General features: G+C 41.2%; 1 protein-coding gene across 1 annotated transcript in view; it reads right to left on the minus strand.

The window, feature by feature from the left end:
- The window catches only part of ofcc1 (orofacial cleft 1 candidate 1), an 80410-nt gene that overhangs the window by 33640 nt on the left and 22710 nt on the right, over positions 1-24060 (minus strand). The window contains exons 12-17 of the mRNA XM_085763450.1: positions 22642-22866; positions 19254-19402; positions 18991-19105; positions 17913-18234; positions 11767-11858; positions 9813-9958 (exon numbers count right to left, since the gene is read on the minus strand). Coding sequence (XP_085619576.1) covers positions 9813-9958; positions 11767-11858; positions 17913-18234; positions 18991-19105; positions 19254-19402; positions 22642-22866 — 1049 coding nt within the window. The remainder of the gene's footprint in view (positions 1-9812; positions 9959-11766; positions 11859-17912; positions 18235-18990; positions 19106-19253; positions 19403-22641; positions 22867-24060) is intronic.

The raw sequence follows: 24060 nt of genomic DNA on the forward strand, positions 1-24060 counted from the left end.
CAGAAGCTGTTTTCTTATTATCTTAGTTCTGATATGTTTGTTGTTCATTCCCATGTCATCAAAGCACATTGCAAAAGGACTCATCATCCTCTCTAAACCTTGCCAGAGTGTGCCAAGGCCTGTAAATCAGATTTAACTAGCGTGTATCTGTCAAACACTGGAACAAGACCCATCTCCTGGAACTGGTTTTCCCAGACTGTCCTTAAATGTTGAACGCCATGACAACAAATGAGAGCTGTGCTTTTAAAAATAGCACCAAGTGAAAAGCAAGTACAGATGAGTATTAAACCTTTAAGACGGCATGGGTAACGAGAGATGGAGGGGCAGGGGGGAGGACTACGGTGGCGTGTTACATTTTAAATAGCAGATTTATGGTGAGAAGGCTCCCAGGCTGAGGAGAGTGAAGGTAACCCTCTGAATCCCTCCGCATAGCCCTGATGGCTTAAACCCTCCAGTCTAAGGCCACTTAAAGTATTGGACTTATCCCTTTATTTAGAGGATTATTTTTGTGTCACTTTCTTATTTGGGCCACCGGCATTGTTTATAAATGTTCCAAAACCACACATCCTTTTCCCACATAGTCGAAGAATGGTTTGCTGTTGGGGAAATAGAGAAAGCAAAAAAAAAAAAAAAAAATACAGTGTGAAAATAGACTTAAAAGATTGACAGATAACGTGATTGTTTTCTTAGTGGCCCAGATGCGCAGCGTTGTGGTGATTATGCAAGTGTGATTATCTTAGGTGTCAAGAGATAAGACTGAAGATACCGCAATCTTTGTTTACATTTCAGTTTTGAAGAATGCTGATAATGCATTTGTTTTGGATGGCGCAGTATTTGTCATTTGTCTTCTGTGGGTTATATAAACATTTCCTTTATGAGGTGTTGAGCATGGCTGGAAAAACGGAATGAAAAAAAAAATCTTTGTGCCAGACAGTTTGCAACTTCTAAACAAATGTGTGAACGTTCAGAAACGACGTCCTGCTCTGACAGAAAAAGGGAAGTTATTTTCAAGCTAATTAAGAGTGTGTAATGCAAACCATAAACAAACACTATGAGGAAAATATCTCCATGCTGGAGTACAGAGCTTTCTGACTTCATACTCCAGTGTTTGCTGTCCCGGAAGACGCTACTAATTATACAGTAATCTGTTAACATGCAGCAGAGATTTATCTATCTATTCTGTTTAACTATAACACTAGGTTCGTGATAATATGACACATCATGACCTACCGCTGCTATAATCATACACGTGAAAACCAGGAATCAACATTATAACATAGAGAGAGGCCTGATATTTGCATGAATAACCCATAGGTTCAATCAGCAGCCAGTAAGAGGTTAAATCGGTGTAGCACTTTACAGCGCCGCATTGTCAAAGCAATGAGATGCACTGCAATAATCCAATACACAAACGCATAAACACACAGATGCGCTTCCACGCACACACACTGAGTGACCTTTATAGAGCTGTGCACAACTGCCAAATCCAATAGTTTACAATTCCTAGTGTCAAGAGTTGTTCCTATTATGAATATTTGTGTTTAGATAAGACATTAAATCTCAATGCACTGATTGCTACAGTATACTATCCTGTATAAGAACAATGCATTTGCATATTAACTGGGTTGTGTGCATACCTCCTGTACAGATGCCACAGCCATTTCCACAGTAGGAAACTAGGCTTTAATTGCCTACTTATAGTATTTACAGAGAAACATACTTTCACAATAAGCGGGGCTTTTGCACAGGTGGGGCACATATAATGCAGGAAACTATGAAACCTCACAAAGTGGAAATCACTGAGAACCCTGCTCCCACTAGATGTATTAAATGATAATCAGTGGTTAGTGAGCTGGTATCAATTTCCAAAGCATCTCGACTGTGCATGTGTAAAAACAAGTTGAACAGAGCTGCACTTAATGCCTGCAAGGCTTTTATTTAATTAAGTCATTTTTATATCATCTAGTGAGAAGTTTTATTTAGACTAGAAAAAAAAATCATGAAAAAAGGACAAAAAATTGCTTCAGATTTAACTTATTGAGCTCCCTCTCTCTTTTTTACTCTAACTCTTCCACTCCACAGCTTTTTCACAATCACGTCTGTTCCAAGAACAATTACGTTACCATTTGGGGGCTTTATAACTACAGTTTCTTTTACAGAGACCCTGGCAATGCAAGAATACACATAAATGAGTTTCACTGTCAATATGGGAGCACGGTGGCAGGTATTTGGGGTGTAGTTAAAAGAGAATTATGGAATTGTGATTCAGCTGCAGAACTGGAGTCCATCATCTTGTAATTAAAATAGTATAACGATGCACAACCAAATTATCAGAATTATTCGCTGACAGGGAGTGGAGGAGAGCATAATCAGAAGCAGTGAAAAAATATGTTCCACTTAATTAGGAATCCATGTTTGACTAATAGTTGGCTGCTCATTTTTACAATGCCAGAGAGCTTCTCACATGAGAGGGCCATGGAAAAGGCCACAAGAGCTCTGTGTTGCTGATGAATGTGATAATTATGGTGCTCATGTAATAATGTAGTAATAACAACTCAATCAATACAATCATGGCAAACTATGGTCCTAAGGACATCTGCTGTTGCTGGAACTACCACTAATACAAAAATCAATTAATAAACTACTAATAACTGCAGAGTATGGTAAACTAATTAGTAATACTGAGATCTTATACAATGTCATTTTTCTGTAGACATTTACAAAAAAATTGTTCTGTTTCCAACCCCTGAGCAAAAGGGTGAAAATATCCTCTTGACAAAAAAACAAAAACAAAAAAAGAACCTGTGAAATTGTGTAGTAAAACAACAGATGTCCAATCCTGCTTCTTCCAATATGACGGAGAAAAGCATGTTCCCAATATAATGAAATTCAAAGACTTGTTCATCTGTTTATTATACCACTAACATGACTATGGATGGAATTTCTCAGTAATAGTCTTTGTTCAGTGGCAACCCTCTGCAGCTACCAGCCAGAGGACCATTTAAAAACATCCAGGTTTGATGAGCAAGAGTCCAGCTCATGGCCAAACAAATCCCTCCTGCAAAAAAAAATGGGATTTGGCCTCCTCACACACCTTGGAATAGTTTAGATGCACACATGAGGTAGCCGTTTCACTGCCGTGCAACATGTGGTGTTTTTTATGGAGCGCCTGACTTAGCACAAGAGGGGATTAAAACATGGAAATGGCAGGACCCTCGGTGCACTATAAACCAGGGTGGAAACATTTCAAATGCAGATGCACCTGGGATCAGCAAACACACAGGGGCTTTCTAGGTACTCATTACACAAACAGTTACCACAACTGCCACTATAGTCCGTAACAATAAAGAACAGGTTGTTTTTCTCTCTATAAACTTTTATCAGGGCACTGAGAAAATAAACAAAACACTGTGCAAGTAAATTTGTAATACACAATGAATGATTAATGTAGGACAAATAATAAATGATTTAAGGAAATCTATCCATTCATCAATTTGGGTGAGGCGTAGAGGGAGGAGTGCTGCAGAGGCTGAGCATGGGCCTCCAGAGAGTTGCATCAGTATTTAAATGGATTTCACTTCTCTGACCTTGCCTCATAACTGCAGGACATTGTCACCAGAGAGATAGAGACACAGAGAGAATGAGGAGAGGATGGAGGGAGAAAGATGGAGAAAATTAGAGGCAGAGAAAGTGAGATAAAGACAGAATTAACAGGAGGGCGTGAGAGGGAGAGAGGGAATAATTATGAGCCAGAGAGACTAAGTGTGTGTTATATGCATGTGTGTGTGTAGGGAGCAATTAAGTGAGTGATGGACAAAGAAAAAAGAAAGAAGTTTTTTTTTTCCTTTTCTGTACTAAGATATGACCTGAAATAACACCCAGTGTGGCAGAGCAGCGCCGTCATCTACAGCTTTGATCTCTTCTTCTCCTCTACCAGGCCTCTTAGGATTGTTATGTCCACATGATGTGGCCAGACTTTGTCCTGATCTCTCTTCTCCTTCGAGAACTACACTCTTCACCTCGTCTCCTGGGCGTCTTTTCTGAATGGCAATATGTATTATGAGCATATTCTCAATGTTATATAAAGCTGCAGTAACACCAGATTTCCTGTATTGTTTCAAATGTCTATAAAAAGCAGCTTCCATCGCTGCATCAAAAAATATCCGCAGAGACAGTATGTCTGATTAGGCTTGGACAAAACTCTCTCTCTCTCTCGCTATATATAAATACAAGTCTTGCAAACTAAATGACCATATCGGTCTGTTAACATCATGAAATGGTTTAGGAATAGAAGCTATACCGTCCTGGTTCAGTTTAGGAAACAATGATAGTTCGGGTTGAAATAAGGACCTTCGTCATCACGGTTACAATAATAAAAGCTCGCCGCTCATGACATCATACCAATGTATATACAAATATCACACAAATGCTGATTACATCGACATCTACAATTTGTCAGTTATATTATTGGAGCTGTCTGTAAGCGATGTTTTCCTAAAAGTTCATATTTATTTTCACAGGGCACAGTGCATTAGTGGATGTTTGTACTACACTGCATTAGCTAATAAGTATCTGTATGTAGAAAATCCACTTTTAAAATCTGGGGGAAGCTGTTTGTTGACTTTTGCCATCTTTTTTAGATGTTCATGTCAGAGTGATTACACATGAAAAGGGAAGAGTGTGAGGGACGTGTCACCTCTGGCCTGACTCTCTCTCTCTCTCTCCTAGGCACACACAAACACACACACACACACAATCACACATGCACAAATAACACACAATCACTCATATGCTCTCACACACAGTTCCTGAGCACCACCCCCTCCCTCCCTCCCTCTCTCTCACACACAACACGTAAGGGTGGGAAACACATTCATTTGACCCAGACCACCAATGGGACCGCAGTCAGCTCTGACTGACACCCACATCACCGCAGATTAACCAGTCATATTGCAATGTTAGCCTGTCAGGGAGCTGACAGCTCTGATTTCCATAAAGGAAGCAACACGTTGATTGTGTATGTGTATGTGTGTGTGTGTGTGTGTGTGTGTGTGTGTGTGTGTGTGTGTGTGTGTGTGTGTGTGTGTGTGTGCGTCTGCGAGATCCGAAGCGATCCAGGGGCGCGTCTGGCCGCACAAAACCCTAACATGTGCACTCGGTTGCGGTAGCCAGGGGCCCTCTCTTTTACACATGCACGCATTTTGTGCATGCACACACGCAGACACATTCCTGCTCCCTCAGAACAGGAAAGAGCCCTGGAAATCACCAGAGACCCAGGGGTGACCAGCATCGCCATCTCCACCCACCTCTCCTACCAGCATTACATCAGAATTGATTGACCCTTGCACTGAGTTGTGATTCGGAGCTGCAGTATGCAGGGGATTGACAGCGGGGAACTAGCTGTTATTTCAGGTGGTTTTCTCTTTCTCTCTCTCTCCTTTTCTTTTTTGCAAGCCAATCCCTCTTTATCTCCCTGATAGACCACGGTTCTTCTTTAGCAAAAGGAACAAACACTGCAGGGTGCACGGTATCAATGCTACGTGCACATGATCCTGTGTAATTAGCACCACAGACCGGTGCTTATGAGCTCGCCCTGAACAATAAAAGTGTACATTTAACTGCTCATCTTACACTGGCGCATGTATACACAGAAAGAAACAGATGGAGGGCATGGAAAGACAGACAGAGACTCATAGTGAGTGAGTGCTCTGATAGGCTTGGTTGGGGGAAACGGGTGCAGAGGAACGTTGGTCCCCAACGAGGCGAGCTAACTGGGGGAAATTAGGTCAGTGTGTTCCCTCTGACTCCACAGCAAGAACGGGCTGTGCATGTGTGTGCGTGCGTGTGTGTTTTTGCACCAGTGCACCTACACTGCCATATTGCACCACTATAGCAACGTACAGCGCAGGTCTGTGCTTGTTTGTGTATGTATGTATGTGTGTGTGTGTGTGTGTGTACTGTATATGCGTTTGTTCTACAGGCCGCACGTTGACATGTGACTGAGTGTGCTGCCAAAGGTTGGGCCTGAATCCAGCGCAGGTGATAATTATTTCCACCACAATTACTGCTGCAGCTTTAACTCAGTGGTGTTGTTAACTAGCTCTGAACCTGCATGCTGAAACTGTATTTATTTTGACTCGTTTCTCGTCTAATTGAACTCGAAAAACGAGGATGTAACTAATCATAACATCTTAATCAGTAGCAAAATAGTTAATATGAAGCTGAATATGAAACAAATGAATAAAGGTTAAGTGACATTTATCCCCAAATGGCCACACAGTCTTTTGGAGTAAAAGCTTTGGGGACAGATGGAGTCAGTTCTGCAGTCATTTGGCCTCCGGAGGATGAGTATGCTCTTCTCCTCTACCTCCTACACAGCTTTGTCTTTACTCTGTCTCTGTTGCTCTCTTCGTGTCTCCTGATCAGGACAAGTCACACATACTATAATTGATATGAGATTTAGGGGGTATATTTCAATGTAATTAGAATCTTGATAATTGGACTAATTAGATCTAATTGCTATGTGAGAATGACTTTGATTAAAACAGGTTTCTCTCTTCAAAACCAGAGGAGAAAAAAAAAAATACTTGGGTGACATTGATGCGACACAATGCTAAGGCTAATTGACAGCAATCACGGATGCATGACGAGCTGTTTTCCTCAAAACACGACAATAGATTCATCTTAAATATTCGTTAGGATGTGGGTGATTTGTATCAACAGCAACTTATCACTGTGCTTAGTTGTAAACCCTCTTCAGTGTAAAAACTCACTCAGTCTTGCATGTGTTTACCTTCGCTAGAAGTTGTTGCCACACCGTCCGAAAGCATTAAATTGGCCCTATCAAATTACAACAGCCGTATTGAATCAGGTGCTTTGATTTTGCTCACTGCTATTCTGTGAGAAAAAAGGTGGTTAAGATTACACAGACATCAAATAAGCTGGAAGGTCGGCGAGAGTCTTTCATGCATGTTCAAACAGACAGCAGCAGCGCAGGAACTCTACAGAAAGAAAAGAAGAGGAGGAAGAAGAAGAAGAAGAATCATTCCTGGCTTGTTTCCATGGTCTGTTTCATTAAATTGACTCACAGTTGTCAATACTTGCAGTAAAAGGTGCGTTGTGTTGTCTTTGAAATTGTAATTTATGGTTTACAGTTATTATGATACCATATACCGCGTACTCTTTATCTCCCTCTTTTCTTAGAGGGCTGAATGTTCTTTTGAGGTTATCAAAAAGAAACATGAAATGAAGGGAAAATTAAATAAAATAAAAACAACAGAATCAATTCACTCAACTCAAAGAGAGCAGGCGGGAACCAGCCCTATCAAAAATAATATTAATTAGTGAATAATTTAAACGAGCCCAGGTGGTGTTTTCTCATTATTACTCCTGGTTTGATCTTCTTCTTTAGTTTTTGAAAAACAGAAGTTGTCAGTGAAGCATACAGTACATGACTACGCACTGTGCTAACTTTTGAGTGACTGTTATCTTCAGTATACTGAGCAGTTGTGGCCACAGGTCAAACTATATTATTTTATTTTTTATATAAATTAGGTTCTTAACTTTAAGCTGTCACACACTTGGATGTCACAGCTTGTAATGTATGTGCTGTTTGGAGAGTAACATTTATTGTTTTTTAGTTTAAGTATATGATTTTAGCCTCATTTTAATACATTTCTGTGCGTTTATTTTTCCGTGTGAATAAAGTGTTTCTAACTGTGACATACTGTAAATGAATACATTGTGTTAAAGCTTTTTTTGTGTAATTCTCTGACTGTCCTAACTGAATCTTACTGTTTCTAAGTGTTTCCTTTAATAATGCATGAGCATCTGATTTGCACATTTGTGTCGGCCTATAAAAATCTCAGTGAGCTCAGTCTCTTATGGCTCAATAGATGGCAGTAATATCCCCCAATCACTGCAGTATGAATAGTCATCCCACAGAAAGTACACAGTATACACAGACGCACGTGCGCACACGTTCTCCACTCACACGCAGTCGAACACATAAACACGAACACACATGCACGAGATACAAACACAACTGTGAAAATGCCAGAAGAGAAGATAGAGATGACATCAATGACTGCAAATAAAATAAATAATGTAAACGATCCCCTTTGTCTGCATCTCTGTCAGTCCTCAGGTAATGTAGAGAAGCCCAGAATAAGTCAAACAGCAGTGGGAGAGCGGGTGAGGGTATGACTTTGAGAACACGTCTATAACTTAATTATGAAAGCCCAAAAAACTGGCACCATATCTTTCCAATGATATTTTCTGATTAGGTGAGGGCAAAAAAAAGAAGAGAAAAAAAAAAGCTTTAGCTCAGAGATACAGTAATGTGTGCACTTGTAAAGATGAAATCAATAGCAGCAGCACCTTCACAGGGCATCAGGGAACAGCCGGGGCTGCAACTCAATACAATCCTTACCTATAACTGACAGAAATGTCTCATCTCACAGAACCCGGCGACTGCTCAGAGGTAAAAAGCGGCACTATGAATAATCGTGAAAACCATTTAATTGTGTCTCTTTGTGCGCAGCCTCCATGGGTTTTTGTGTTCGTTTTGTATTCACTCTCCCTCAAGATAGTCCCTGTGTCGTCATTTATTGGCGGGATACGCTGGTAATCATTTGAATTCCCCAAGTATGTTCAGAAGATGTCAGGGAGTAGTCTCTGATCTTGTTTAATATGTGACCAGCAGCTATAAATTACCAACTCCCAGAAATGAGGAAACATGGGTTCTTTTAAGTCTCCGGGGAGACCTCTCTTTCTGTCTGTCTCACACACATAGACTCCCTCTCTCTATCCAACACACACACACGCACACATACATATACACACATCCGCCCCAAGTGTAGTAGTGTGTGTGGCAGTCCCCTCCCCTTCATTTAGTTGATGTTCAAATAAAAACAAATACCTGTGACTTCTTCTTTTTTTTGTCGAAATAAGCAATTTTGCTCTCAGCCTGTTTTGATGCTCCATGGGGCAGACAGTGCTGCACCTTGTTGCTTTTAACAAATTTGCTGGCCGAGTGTTTGGAATCCTGCGCTTCGTGCTTTGTTTATATTTAATACGTTCCCGCTTTTTTCATTAAAATCAAATGCTGTAAGCCATCATACAGTAAAGAGTTTTTTTTTCTTTTTCTCCTATTTTAAGCATACCTCCCTTTGTTGCATTTTGTTGTGCGGAGTAGTTAGAACCAGCTAAAGCACACTGGGTTAAAGCAATGTTTGGTTTGTTACAAGCTTGAATATAACTCATTATTTTTTCTTTTAAAACTGTAAATAAGTTTTAAAAGAAAAAATAATTAAAAAAAAATTTAATTTAACTAATAATTCTGTTTTTTATTTTTAAATCTGAACATTTGACTCAGATTTAATTCCAATCCAAATCAAGGGACAAAATGCAAGAAGTGTCTTTTTTAATAATAGAAAATCTTAACACTCTCTGTGTCTTCCTGTTTCCGAGGACAGATTAGGCCATGATGAGGCTGTGGAAACTTTGCTTGTGACTTTTTTATGTCGACAAATGAACACTTGGCTGCGTTACATTAAAGTTACATCAGGTGCGAACTCAGGATTCACTCAGGAAAGACATGTGAGTACTGTATCTACATCTGTACAGGACGTGTTCCCGGCACATTCTGTTGTCAGCGTCTGTGTCTGGTTGAGGCCGTGCACATAACTGTCTTGTGAGGCACAGTAACCAGTTGTCACCCACGTTTTTCTTTTTCTTTTTTTTCCCTCTCTCCTCTCCTCCACGTTTGAATTTCGCGAGGCTGAGGCGGGATAATGAGTGGTGAGACTTACTGTAGGGAGAATGTATACTCCTCCAGCTCCTCCGTGGAGAGGTTCTCCATTGAAGGCTGCATCTTCTGTTTGTCTGCCTGCCGAGGCGGTGCGCTGCTGCTGCTCATGCTGGGGCCGCAGCTATTTGTCTTCTTGATTGGCTTCTTCTGTGAGGAGCAGAAATCGGGGAGAACACATACGGATGTCATTTGTAATCAAAGCAGGAAACAGGCCTCTGAATTTATCTTGGGGGATGCACACGGTGACAGTGACAGTGTGCGTGGCACTTTGGAGCCTCTCCTATATCTCAACCGCGCCTCAATTGACACGAGACAAGAATGACGGCAAAATCGCATACGGCACGCCATCATTCAAGCTGACTTCATTTGGGAAATGTGTGTACAGTGACTGTGGTGTTGAATATGTGATATTTGAGCAGCTGGCACAGGTTTTTTTTTTCTTTCTTTTTTTTTTCCACACAAGTCGTTTACTGTCATCGTTATAAACACAGTCAAATGGAGTTAGGAAGTGGGGTTTTAAATATTTCACCAAGGTACTTGGGAGCAGATATTATTTGTTAAGCCGCCAACATGTTAACGGCTTGCTTTCCCTGGCCCTGTCAGTCCTGCCTGTGTTGCCCTTGGGTGGGCTTAGTGCCTTTCTGCTTGAAGTTGTGAAATACTCACTGATGTATGTTAATGAGATCCACAGTTGGAATTAGCAACCTCTCTCTTTCTTCCAGCCCTGTCTCACCCCTACCATTTCCGTCTTTTTTCCCCCCTCTCATCTCTTCCTCCCCTCCATCTCTCTCATTCTTTCTCTGTCTCTCCCTCTGAGATAAACTAGGCCCAAGAAGTAGTAAATGGGCAGGGCTCCATAAAGGCTCCATCCATTTTCATAGGGCAATCTTTGCCAAAGCAAGCTTGGATTCCAGAGTGATGATCACAATAAAAAGGTGGAAAGGAGAGGGAAAGAAAGCAGAGAGAGAGAAAAAAAAAATGCCTGAGATATATAAACCGCAATGTTCTCCGGTGTCTCCCCACAATAAATTTAATGCAATACCTTAAGAGCAGATTCCGTATATAGCTGGATTCCTGCCCTCTGGGCAAAGTGGTCGCCTGGAGAAAATTCATTTTAATTAGGCCTGCACTGCAGGTTGAAGGGTTGAAATCTGATCCCTAGCACTCCCAGGCTGGGGCAGGTTGGAGATCACTCCACTTAATCATTAGACAACTGGGTTCCACACTACGACATTTGACAGAGTTAGCAAGGTTTTAAAGATAGGGCCAAGAGGAGAGGAAAAAAAACGGTCTACAGAGGCTGCGGAGAAATAAAACCTCATATCAACAAACTCATTTATTTAACGGGTCATCACTGATTAATGGTGGTCTGAAGAGCCTCTTGTACATCAGTAGGAGGAGGTTAGTGAGAATAAAGACTTGGAGGGACAGAGGGGAGAGGCAGGAGAGGAGGATGTGTGTATGTGTGCGAGACACAGAGACTTGATGTTGTTCATAGGCTTCTAACTACCTCAACAATAACATCACAACAACAAAAGGCCACAGCGGAGGCACAATGGCAGGGGCGGACCGGGAGGCTGCAATGCCAGATCAGCACACAGAGTAATTTTGCAATTACCACTTCAAAGTATGGCAGGTAACATGCAGGCTTTGATTAATTTAGCTTAAGTCCTCTGTAGCACAGGAAGAGGCGTGCTTAGAGTGACTTGGAGAAAAAAAAGGGAGGCCTGCTGGCATTGCTGATTTCACAGAATTTGAGCTGCTTTGGCTTGACAAGCAGATCAAAACTGGCTTTGAAGGCTGAAAAATACCTGTTAGTGTGAAATGTATTTTGACAAATCTTAGATAATAAGCCAGGGAGGTGTGTGTAGGGGTGTAGAGAGGGGCGGAAAGGGAAGGCAAGGGAAAGCGTTATTTCAAGGGTGGGAACACTTCCCCTTAAATCACAGTGTTACCTTGTGGTGGATCCCACCCTCTGCTTTCCCCCTGCATGGATCACCCTTATCTCCTGTGTTTCCAGAAATGGCTCCTGAGGAGGAATTCTTCCCTGCACCCCCCCCACCCAAAAAAAAAAGAGAAGTGATGTGCAGTGAGTGTGAAAAGGAAGGGCAGGTTTGTGTTTTGCTTTTCATTTAAAATCACATCTGGCAATCACTGAGAGGATCAGGAGTCATATTTATATCACAAAGATCAAAGTGTGCAATGGCTAAATACAATTTTATAAATATAAATTACTATTCTGAACTGTGAAAATAATTAAATTCACTTTACTTAAGGGTTTATATTCATGTATAAATTGAATAAATAGGTCCATGTTTGTAAAAGACACATTAATAACATAGAGCAAGTCAAGCCCAATGACTGTTAAATAACATGTTGTTTGCAGTGTACCAAGGAATCAAATAAAATACTCTTTGCATTTCTGAACGTACTGCAAAGTGTTGCTTTTGTCTTGTTTTTCTACTCTGAGGCAGGTAGTGAAGATGTTTTTCTGTACTATCTGGAGACTCGCAAAAAGCAACAAAGGCTCATTTTTTGTCTTTGTACAGAGAGAAGTAGGAGTGTTAACTTATAGAGCTCCCACTGCACAGTCATCTCTGTCTCCCACCATCTCAGAGCTGAACTTTTCCAGCCTCAACACTCTAATGTATGCAATTAGAAATGATGAAAAAGCGAAAAAAAGGAAATTAAATTTGGTTGTAATACATTTTCCCATTCTTCTCTGCTTTGGAAAATTACTTTTGAAGTTTTTTTTTTCTTTCCATCTTCAACCTCTTTTTTCTTTTTTCTCCCTATCTGTCTCACTCACTCACTCTTTTTTTTTTATTTTGCTGTAATTTAAATGGTAAGCCGCCAGATGTGTGTCTCATGCTTGAAGAGTCGGAGATCTGCATTATTTAGCATATTAACATTCACAGAATTTAAAAAAGGGTTCCTGCGTTGCCTGGAGGTTGTAATTAAGTAAACCTTAGCTTGATACATGTAAAAATCTCACTGTGTGAAACTTTGTTTCCCCCCGTGGAACAAGTCACATCTATATGATACATATGGAAGCTTCTAAGATGATATAATTTCACTCTTGCTGTGGGATTAGATATATTAGTAATAATAACTTAAATATAGGGAACATATCAGAAACCGCACTGACAGCTGAAATGTTCTTGAACGGCAGAAAGAATCTGCTCGCGACTATTTGAAGAGTCTGAAATCAGATTTCATCCTGACAGATGTAGTTTTTAATCACCTCCTCTTTCCTGGTAAACAGAGTATTTCTTGTAGTGTCAGAATAAAATAATTTACATTTCTACAATTTCATGACATTACATAACTGTAAACACAATTTTCTGTGAGCATTCAGATTCCAGTAATCACACCTTGGTAGATATTTTGAACACACTACAAAGATGCGTAAAAACAATTCTACATTTATAGTTAAAGGAGTAATGATGTTGACTTTTTTTTGTTTGAATATACATAATGTGAGAGCTTGGATAGTCTTGTTTTGTATCCTTCCAGAAATTAATTTCGGCACATTTTGCATTGGAAGCTTTTAAAACATCTGAACATCTGAAACATTTTTCCATTTACTGTAAGTTATAGTGAACAGTTTGAAATGGTTATTACTTTAATTCTATTGAGATGTGCACTTCTATTCAGTTACTGGATTGTAAATTTTATAACATATTACATTTAAGCAAAGTTTGTGTATGTTTTTATGCAGACAGTCTGAGACAGAGCAAAGCAGCACACACACACACACATACACACACAGACATAGACACACATACCTCAGCTTCTATTAGCAACAACAACAGCAACCATGAACTAACAAACATAGATCCACATGGATTAGGATGCTTTTTTAGACTGTACAGCCATCTACACACACAAACACACACACACACTCATTACACCCGGGCCCACTTGCTAATGGGCAGGCCGCTGTGGAACCAGAATGAGCGCGGAGGCAGCATCGACAGCTTCGACAGCTAAGGGCTACGTCCGTGAACTGAGAGCGCTGGAGCTGCCACAACTCCAGCCTCTCCGGGCACTCAAGGCCAACAACAAACTCCTTGTTATCCCCTATGCTCTGAGCTGTGTTCAGACCAGGACACACACACACACACACACACACACACACAAACACATACTCATCCAGTGCATGCGTTGACACACCCACACACAGAGAAGCATACAAACAAAAATATTAATATTGCATACATGTACATGCAGACAGCGAGTGTGGAGTGTACCTCACAAATGCATAACTCAACAGCTCCACACACCTCCTTTTTTTCTCCTGCTTACTCACAAAAACAGGCCAAGGAAGGAGAAGAGAAGAGCCTGAAGGCTGTAACACTGTCGAGATCCCATCACTGTGTTACCGGTGAGATGCAACCAGGCTGGGATGACGGTTCTCGCTCACCTAGGCCCCTAATTGCCTGATGACTGGTCCAGAGTTACAGAGGGATCGAAGGTCAGTGACTCACGGATTACCCCCGAGTCCACATCAGGGTCTTGTGTTACAGTTGCTATGATACGGTGAGAATTTGGTGTTGCTTAACTCGACGGCTTATTTTCAAGAGCCCTATTGCATTTCAATGCATAACAACAAACACTAGACGCAGATTAGTATTGTATATATCCGAGCGCTATATCTTCAATCGCAAAAGTAGAAAATCAAATCTGTCTTCACTGTGTTCACTGAACCACACAAGATGCACTTGTGTTATCACAGAAAACTGGGAATCATCAGTGTATTTTGGAAGCAGGAAACTGTCACTTCTGGCCGTATTTGTCCCATACGCTCCGTATTTGCCCCCCCCCCTCCCTCCACATGTGGTCCCTCTGCCTTGTTTACTACTCCCACCGTTGAGGGTTCACATGTGCATCTCTGCAAACTTGCTTCAAAGGTTGAATGCAGACATTGTTGAATTAATTGGTGAGATGCAGAGTGCGACTGATTGAGAGGGTATGATGTAACATTGCGGTTTTGAAACTCTTGATGACTGGGACCGGCCCGGAGGGGATCACATCCTGAAAGTGCAGGGCAGCGCTCCAAACAAGACATTAGATGAGGAATCCTCGAAATCACCATCTGTGCTCAGGGGGATGGATGTTACCATGTATTTGTAAAAAAAAAAAAAAAAAAAAAAGAATAAATAAATAAATAAATAAACAAAAAAAAGGAAGAAATGAAGCAGTGATACAGTATGGCAGAATCATCTGCGTGCTCATCGCGATCCACTAAAGGCAATCATGAAACAAGATGCTAATCTAATTAGTCGTTTGGGTTCAAACAAACCCAATGTAACTGGATCATTCAGTTAATGTGAAAGGTCACTTAACCCAGCGTGCCTCTAGCTAATCTCCATGTAAAAAATCCAAATACACTGCAGTATGCTTGGATGAGCCAACTCAGGTAATTATTATCATCCAATGGCAAGTTAATCTAAGACAAAAAAAAAACACAACAGCACATAACAGTGACGTTGAGATTTTTCGATCAAAACCTGTCAGTTGTTATCTGGGAGAGGGATGTCAGGTTTTATTCTGTAATAGACACCTCACCACGCTCTGCGATTTTTCAATGGGGATTAATTAACTTAAGGCCCCAGGAATACAAACTTCCAGTCTTACTGTCAAGCTCTGCTGTACGTACGTTACAGCAGTGACAAGAGGTCTCCGTATACTTGTCCTGATTCTGAGACAAATGGGTAATGACGAAAATCCTGCCGTCACATGCACAGAGAAAGCGATCTCCACACAGCGCACATTAGAAACAGAAGGGCATGAAATGGGAAGGAAATGCCTGAAACCCTCAGACTTGACAGAGCACTGAGGAACAGGGGATAATTTGTTCTTCTTTTCCTCGCTGAATTGGATTTCCATTTTTGGCGAGGTTAAAGTTGTCTGTCCAATCGCTCCCTTCAACCTTCTCATAATCTCCTCATCGGAACGCCGTAATTCACTCCAGAGGTAATGCAACACGAATGGATCTGTATGCAAATGAGGCAGAAACGTCAGGTTGTCTTAGGGAACAGTGCGGCTGAGGTGTTGTGCAGGACACCTTTTGATCCATTATTTCACTTCAGATCGGGTTCACTTCTGGAGCAACCTCTTCACCTGGCTGCGATGTGATGTGTGTATGCGGTGCGCAGTCGTGTGTGTTAAAGAGACCCGGTGCTTTTCGCCTTGTCTGGCAGAACATAAATCTCCCATAGTGAGTGACTCCCCTCCCTCGCTCTCCTTCTCTGTGGAAAGGCAGCCAGTTTGTTGGGGACACTTCCCTTGTGGGCGTTAGGATCTCTGTGGGGGGTCACAGGTCAGCCGGCGGAGGAAGCGACAAGCTGTGAAATGTAAAAGACCAATTTCTTCCACATGTTTCAGTGCTGGGAGAACACTGCCAAGCTGTCAGCCGGCATCATGTTTAAAATGGGCCAGGGTGCTACCCAGCAGACCTGTCACAACTCATTTGTAATTAAAAAGCCTGTGTGATGTTTAAAGCAGAGCACCCCAGAAACTTTTGAGGACTGTTAAATAAAGATGAGCTGTGCATGCAAAAAAAAAAAAAGGGAAGGAAAAAAAAGGGGGATGTATTAACAACAAAGACGCTAGCCGGCCGTCTTTGTAGTAGATCAATACCAAATGAGTCTGTGTTTGATTTCTGACTATGACCAAAATGCTGGATGATTTGAAACTAGGTGGGAAATAAGAAAAAGTGTGTTTTTTAAAACAAGGAAGTAGAGATAAAAACTATTAACAGAAGCAATTAACCGCCTCTAGATGTGGATACAGTCGTGCTGCGACTTTCTCTGGACCACCAGATAAGCAGGACAACTACATCAGACTTGCTGATCTGCGGATTTGATGGATTACGCGGAATAATTTTGGAGCTTATCCCGGCACTGCACTGGGAAAAAAAGCGAGAGAGCATCGGCTCATCACAGGACTACGGCGCTGTATTATAATCACATTCACACCTGGGAATGTTAAGTCTCACATCAGCCTGACCTGCATGTCTTCGGTCTGTGGGAGGAAACCGGAGCACCCGGAGGACAATCACATGAAGGTGGTGGAAACACGCAAGCTCCACACAAACTGTAAAGTCACCACAGCGGTTCATTTTCCTACATCAAATAAACTCATCATCTGCTACGTGATATGAACTGAAGGTAATCAGATTACAAAACATACAAAACAACACGAGAGAGACCGAAATAATCTAGGAAAGCAACGCAACACCAAGGTAAAATATAAATTAAAGAACTAAAATAATAATAATGATAATAAGAATTCCATTTCTGCACAGTAACATAGTCACACAACATAAAGTATGACTGTACCACATATAATAATAAAACCATACAACAATTTGTGTCACACTGTTTTGCTTAGTTACGCACTGGATGAATGGAATTACAGTATATTGCCCTATGTATGTAAGTTGCCAATATTTCTCTATTGTATTATTTTAACATCTAACACACAAGAGGTTCAGCAGAGTTTAAACATATCAGTCAGCCACTTTTACGCAATTTTATAAACAGCCTGATAACAGTACAGTGAGAACTGTTATGTTTTATATTGTAGCTAATATTTGCCAAAGCAGACATGCCAATGCCAATATTTTCAATAAATTAAAAATTCAAACTGGTGTCATTTTGCTGTAGATTGAGGTGAGCCTGTCATAAAACTGAAGTGGGTTGTTTACATATAAAATTGGAGAGGTATTATCAGAAAGCTTTATCTGAATGTGTAACAAGACTATCAGCTGGGTGTATCAGTGTCAGCGCTTGCTACTTAAACACTACATTTCCCTGAATCAACACTAATGCTACAGTATATCTGTTGGCTTTTTGCATATGATCTAACTGAGAAAACATCTTTTGTTTGATGTAATCATGATCAGTCAAGCTTGGTCTACTGTCTCTACCCAGCCCAACCCTGCCCTCCAGCACATTCACCTCAGCGGAGAACTGCTCTAAGTGACGCCTGCCACTCTTCCCATCCCAATGCTGGTGACATTAGGGTGACATTTTCCCCCTACTGTTGCCTAGTTGGAGGTGTGTGGGGGTGGGGGTTAACATTGGACCCCTACCTGGCAGAGATGAGGAAGAGCAAGCAGAATCAGCTGACAGGTGGAGAGGAGACCCCCGGTGAGAATAAACCACAGCGGGCTCCCCCACTCTGCTGCCGGGGCCCGCATGCGGCTGCTGCTGGTGGAAGAAATGGGGATGAGGAGGAATGGGCCGAGCGCAGAGCTGGGACCGTAGCAGGGGTTGGGGGTGGAGTGGCAGTTGGCTGTGGGGGTCGTCGTGATGGCCCTCCGTTTGGGGCATAACTATGGGGTTAGCGGGGGGTATGGATACGGTGATGCCACGCTCTGGCCCCCTGGACGCTCCAGATGGGAGTCTCTTTACCTGAAACAAAACAAACAGGGAGGTAAGGTTTGTCTGCGTGTGCTTCAGGTCTACATATGGGATCAGTGAACATTAATATATCCTCTTCATGTTAATGTCATCAGTAGTTATGTTCATATTATTCCATTGCATCACCATAGTTTGTGGGAAAACAGCATGTGTGTGTAATTACACTGCAGGTGTTAGTGATCAAACTGCAGACTTGGCCAACTATTAGTAGTTGTCATAGTGTGTCATAATGGTTTGAAATAATTCAATTAAGACCATTAATGTGACTAATATGAATATTGTACATGCCATGTTCAACAACAAGGCTGCAGAAATCAAAGCAATTGGAAGGAAACTGTAACGATAATGCAATAATACAAACAACATGTCACAGTAAAAAGGGACAAATAAAGAGACAAACCCAAGACAGAGAGCTTTGTTCTGGTTTTTAATTCAAATAATATGTTTACTAATCTAATCAATGCATCAGCTCAAATGCATCCAGGGCTGCTCGGTAAAGATGTGGGTTCGTGTTTGCTCTCTGGGGCCAATTTCCTAATTCTCAGTAAAAAAAAAAAGCTCTGTGTCATAGTAAAATCCACCCCCCACCGCCTTGTCCACATCTACCATTCTGCCTCCCATAGAAGCAGGAGGGTCAGAGTTGGGAGGGGGGGAAAGATGCACGTACACCACACATAAAACTAGTCAGAACCATCACTTCATCATTAATGCATGTTCCCTCATAAAACACACACACACGACACACACCTGAAAGTACATGTTGCACAGCCAGTGGTCGAGATCAGAGGAAATGAGGCCTTCAATTTTTTTAAACTGGTCCAGTTGTGTGCTGGGCTCCCCCCTGAGAAGAGGGGTTTTGAACCTGGTTTTGACGACACATAACCAGTAGTTGTCACTGTACAACCAGATGCACGACAGAGATTCATACACACACACACTCACATGTGCATTGTTCCGTATACAAAAGTGCTTGAGGTGCAACGGTTAGCTTTGATCTGCAATTGACCCACCTGCCCTGGACCAGACCGAGGCTCGGGCCACACACGGGAAATGCCCCCCAAGCCACCACAGAGCTGAGGTGGCTGCCGTCTCCTTGCAGAGCGATGAGTTGAAATATCAGGACCATGGAGGGGACAACCTCACAGGCTGCAGGTAAGATCTGCAGAAAACATAGAAAGGCACAAAGTCACTCACAGTTCCACTCAGGTGAACACATGCCTTCGGGCACATGATGAGTAAAGCGCGCGTAGACTTGCTCACAACCACGAAGCCAATGACAAACAGAAACACAGAGGGTAACTAACAGGACAGGAGCCCTCAGGGAGACACTTCATCTACATCCTAGACTTGAATCCTCCTCTAACTTATTTCTGTGTTCTTTTTTTTTTAGCTTTCTTAACTGCCATTCTTACCGGTCCAACTCAACAAATTGCCTAAAAGGAGATGTTGGGAGTGATAAAGACTGTCGGCAACAAACACAGGGTGGAGGAGAACTTGAGATTGCCGTTGTAAGCTATGGATTTACGGTTAGTGAATTTGTGATGAAGCGAGGCCACCATCAATCAAACTGATGATATTAAAGGTATCTTGCAAGGAGCAAAATGTATTAGCGGTTTAGCAGTCAATGGCAAACATTCGTATTTACTCAGAGAACGGTGGGTTTGCTTAAAAATGAACTGACAGTGAGGTGTGTGCCACTCCATCCATCACTGGGTGGAAATATTTTATCCCTTTATTAGTTGTAATGGAAAAAGCAGAGGACTTGTTTTAACACATAAATCATGCGTATCCCTCCCACCCTCACGCCGCTGTTGGTATGTACCTGCGAAATGATGGGCAGTGCTGTATGACTCGGGACACAAATTTATGGCATAATATCACAGATTATGGATATTGAGGATATTCCATATTATTCATTTACTGTAAGAAATACGACCCGCATAAATAGTCATTTGTGTGCTTGTACGAGTGGATATGCATGAAGTGCCTGCATGTGTACAGTGTGTTCGTGTCGTGTGCATGTGGGAAGTGAGGTTTTTTACTGTGTGACGGTTGTGAGACTGGATGATGAGCATCAGAGGGTTTTCTCACTGCTTCTGTTGGTTTAAGGAGCCTCTAAAATCATTAGAAAGATTATGTTTAATTAAAAATAAATGAGATTGATTACATTTAAAAAGTGCATGTGTCCACAAAAAGAGTAAAGAAATATAACCAGAGTGAAAGACGGCTAAATCCATAAGCAAATCATGGATCCCAAGACATACTTGAACTTTCCATGTGTTTGTTTGTTTTTTTCCTTGCTTCCTTTTTCCTTTCAAATTAAAATTTGGAATCGTATACATTTTTCCATTTGGTGTGAAAACTGCACATAGACTGTAGGCTCAACTCTTCTCAAGACACCCCCCTCCCTTTAGCAGCATATCCAAGACATCTCCAACTGAACTACACTGTTTGTGTCTAAATCCAAAGCCAGACACACAAAGCAAAGGGTGAATGAAAAAAAAAAAAGAAGAGCGAGCGAGAAAGAGGGAGGAAAGGAAAATAAGCTCCTGGCTTCCTCCTACCATCAATAATTCCTCATTTCCTCCTCGAAGGCACTGCAAGCACTCCTGAAATTGCATGCTATAGTGTGGGCAACAGGAGAGAGAGACAGAGGGAGAGAGAGAAAACATCCAAGCCAATCCTGATAGTCTCAGACAAATCTGATCAGCGTTTCCACCACTATCAATGAGGACAACAACAACAGGTTTGCCTATGAAGTGGAGCTGAGTGTTTGTGGAGGGAAGGAGGAAAGGAAGAGTGACACGAGGCATTTAGCATGCCGTACTTAAACCTTTTTTTACCCCTGAATCAGATCCCAGGTCTGCATTCAGTTTATGCCAGCTTTTACCCCATCCTTTATGTTTGATGGGAGCTGGAGACAATATTATGTGGATGCTCTAGCAGTGAATACGCCCACCAGCACATTGACAGTGTCCACATGTGCTAAATGCTCCAGCTAAGGCCTTTAGAGTTGCCATCAGAACACTGACGAAGCCCTCTCTGAGCCGGTACAAAACTCTATGGGATCAGGAGGGACACTGGATTAAGTGCCTTCTGTTTTAAGGTTTCTCTTGTGAGTCTTTTGTACAGTATTGCACACATCAATGAATGAACACAAACAAGGATTTCTAATCTACCGGTCAATATCAACCATCCAAAATGTGTATTTGGTTTTTTAAGATTACCGCAGCTTCTATAGAGGATGTTTTTCCTTCATATGAAGAGGTTTAGGAAAGTGGTTGTGAAATGTGTGCATGGATTCCATCTAACGCAATCTGCTGAGTTGGTTCATCAAAAGGACCAAATGTGAAAACATGTTTAGTCTTTTACTGTGCCTTGGAAGTAAAGGTTGATGTTATACTTTACTTTTTTGAAAATATTATGAGTTAATTCTGCACAATTTTTCTATTTCTTTTTCTTTTGCCTCCTCAACGCCCAGCCTCACCCAGCCTCCAACCCCCCCATCCAGCTAAGTTACAGATGCTCAAAGACATGTAGAAAAGACACTAAATTTTTCACTGCATTTGTACTTCCATTTCAATTCCAATAAAACATTACTTCCTTATATAAATGAATAATTGATCTTGGGTTTGATTTACATGCATGGATTAAATGTCATGTTTGAAAAGTTGTTGTTTTATTCATATGGAGATTCCCGGAGAAAAACCTAGAGGCTGTGTGTGGCATATTTTCATATGCCATCTTTTACAGTAATATAACTTCTCATAACCTATTCAGTCTAGAATCGGCTCCATCTTCAACTGATGAAACCATGGGAAACAAAAAGAGGAAGAGGGATTTGGAAATACTGCGGCAAAAATACTAAACATACAGCGTTAGCACAGATTATTTTATTGTTTGCTTCTATCCGAGGGAACTGTTTGTCTTTTTAATCACGTTTTACTAAAAAATTTTCCATTGATTTTCACATCAAAGAGCGTCCGTGTCACTGGAAGCGAGTGTTTTAATTCAGGGTCCCTAAATATCAAAATTGCTTTCAGATGACATGTCCATATTTATTCCCTTTATTCAGTCAAACGGAAAAAAAATATTCAAAGCAGCTTGTCCAAGCATCACATAAATAAATAGTTTCTTATTTAATATAATCCAATAAATCACAAATCCCATCTTGATTCTCTTATTTCCATGGTGAATGAAAACATAGTAGTGTCTCTAAAATTCTCCATCTTTATATCTTTATATATAATTATCTAATATGTGTTTTGTCTCCCTCAGTTGACTTGTTATCCTTTTATGGAATTCACCTAAAACAGCAAGAATACTTTCGATTGGACTGCATGTGATCTTAAAATACTCTGGTTTAAAAGATTTAACAGGAGCGTCAACAATCCTCACCATGAACAGGTTCTGGTTAAAGTGCAGGTCAGTATCGTAGAAGTGGCCCCGGTGCTCCATTGGCTCAGTAGACACAGTCCATTGTTTAGTGCACCAAGCTGAACCCCCCAGACTGCTGTTCAGGGCCACACTGACAGCATAGTGGCCCCTGGGTAGTTTGTCTCGGGTTGCTCTAAGGCAGCACACATACACCTCCACAGGCTGAGGAGCTGTGCTCTGGTTCACCTGTAACACACAAAGTGCACAATATGAGATCTGGTTGCAAAATGTTATTAAATCTTTTTATAGTCCTTATAATTTGACTGTTTAGTTTAGTTTCAGTACTTCCTAGTATTTGCTTATCAACTGCATTGATCCGACGCCGTTACGTCTGTTAGTTGGTTGTTGCAATTTACCACCAAAAAGTCAACATCAATCATTACACACCTGGAAAAGTAAATAGTTCCCCTGCCTCTAAGACAAACATTTGGGGTCTCCAAACAAATTGTTGACTGTTGATTTAACACATTGACGTTACTTACGTTGTCAAATATACATCCACCCTAAACCACGACTTCCATCTGTATTTACTAATCACCCCCACTTGTCCTGCATGGTATATGCAGCCAATACCATGAAACAGCGAATGAAAAAGTACCATGCACAGTCTAGCAGTCCAGTATATGCAAGACATGCCCAGTACAGCTGCAGGCTTCTATCTACAGTACATTTGAGAGGGATGTCTGCTGCTCAAGGACACAACCCACTAACCTTCAAGCTCGACTCAAATAAAATACAGTCATACAGATCTAAACTGCAACAGAAAATGTTGTTTTTTTAGAAATACAATTGGCTGGCTGGATTACTTTCAAAGTCTAAGCCTGTTTTGAATGAATGAAACAGAAACACTACATGATATGATTGGAGTGGATAGTGGATGTACAAAACAAACGTCTGCAACCAGAAAGGTTCATATCCACAGTTGTGTCTGTGGTAAAGTTCTGGAAGCAAAAGCTGCTTTGGTTAAGATTAAGAGATAGAGTAGCTAAATGTAATGATAAAAGAGTTAAATAATGCTATAGTTATTAATATAGGATCCAATATAAAACATCTGAACATTTCATTGATATGTTCAACATGGTGATGTCTCAAGACTTTGCTATCGGGCTGATGCCCAAAATTGTGACAGTACTGATTTTACAGTATCGTATCTACTGAAGGTATAATGGATATCTTATGTTTGTGGTGGTTGTTGCCTGACAAGAGCTGCAAACATTGTTGCCTTAGCCACAGCATAGGCTACAGATGCTATGCCTTCATGTTGCAAGCTAGTTAGCGTGCTAACTTCAGAGGCTGAAAATGTGATTGAGATTAGCGTTAGCATTGGTGTTGCTTTTCACCACTGCAGATACCTGTTGGTGAGTAAAGGAATGAAGTTTG

Source organism: Trachurus japonicus, chromosome 20, assembly GCF_045865225.1.
Source record: "Trachurus japonicus isolate A0001 chromosome 20, Traja_1.0".
Lineage (NCBI taxonomy): Eukaryota > Metazoa > Chordata > Actinopteri > Carangiformes > Carangidae > Trachurus > Trachurus japonicus.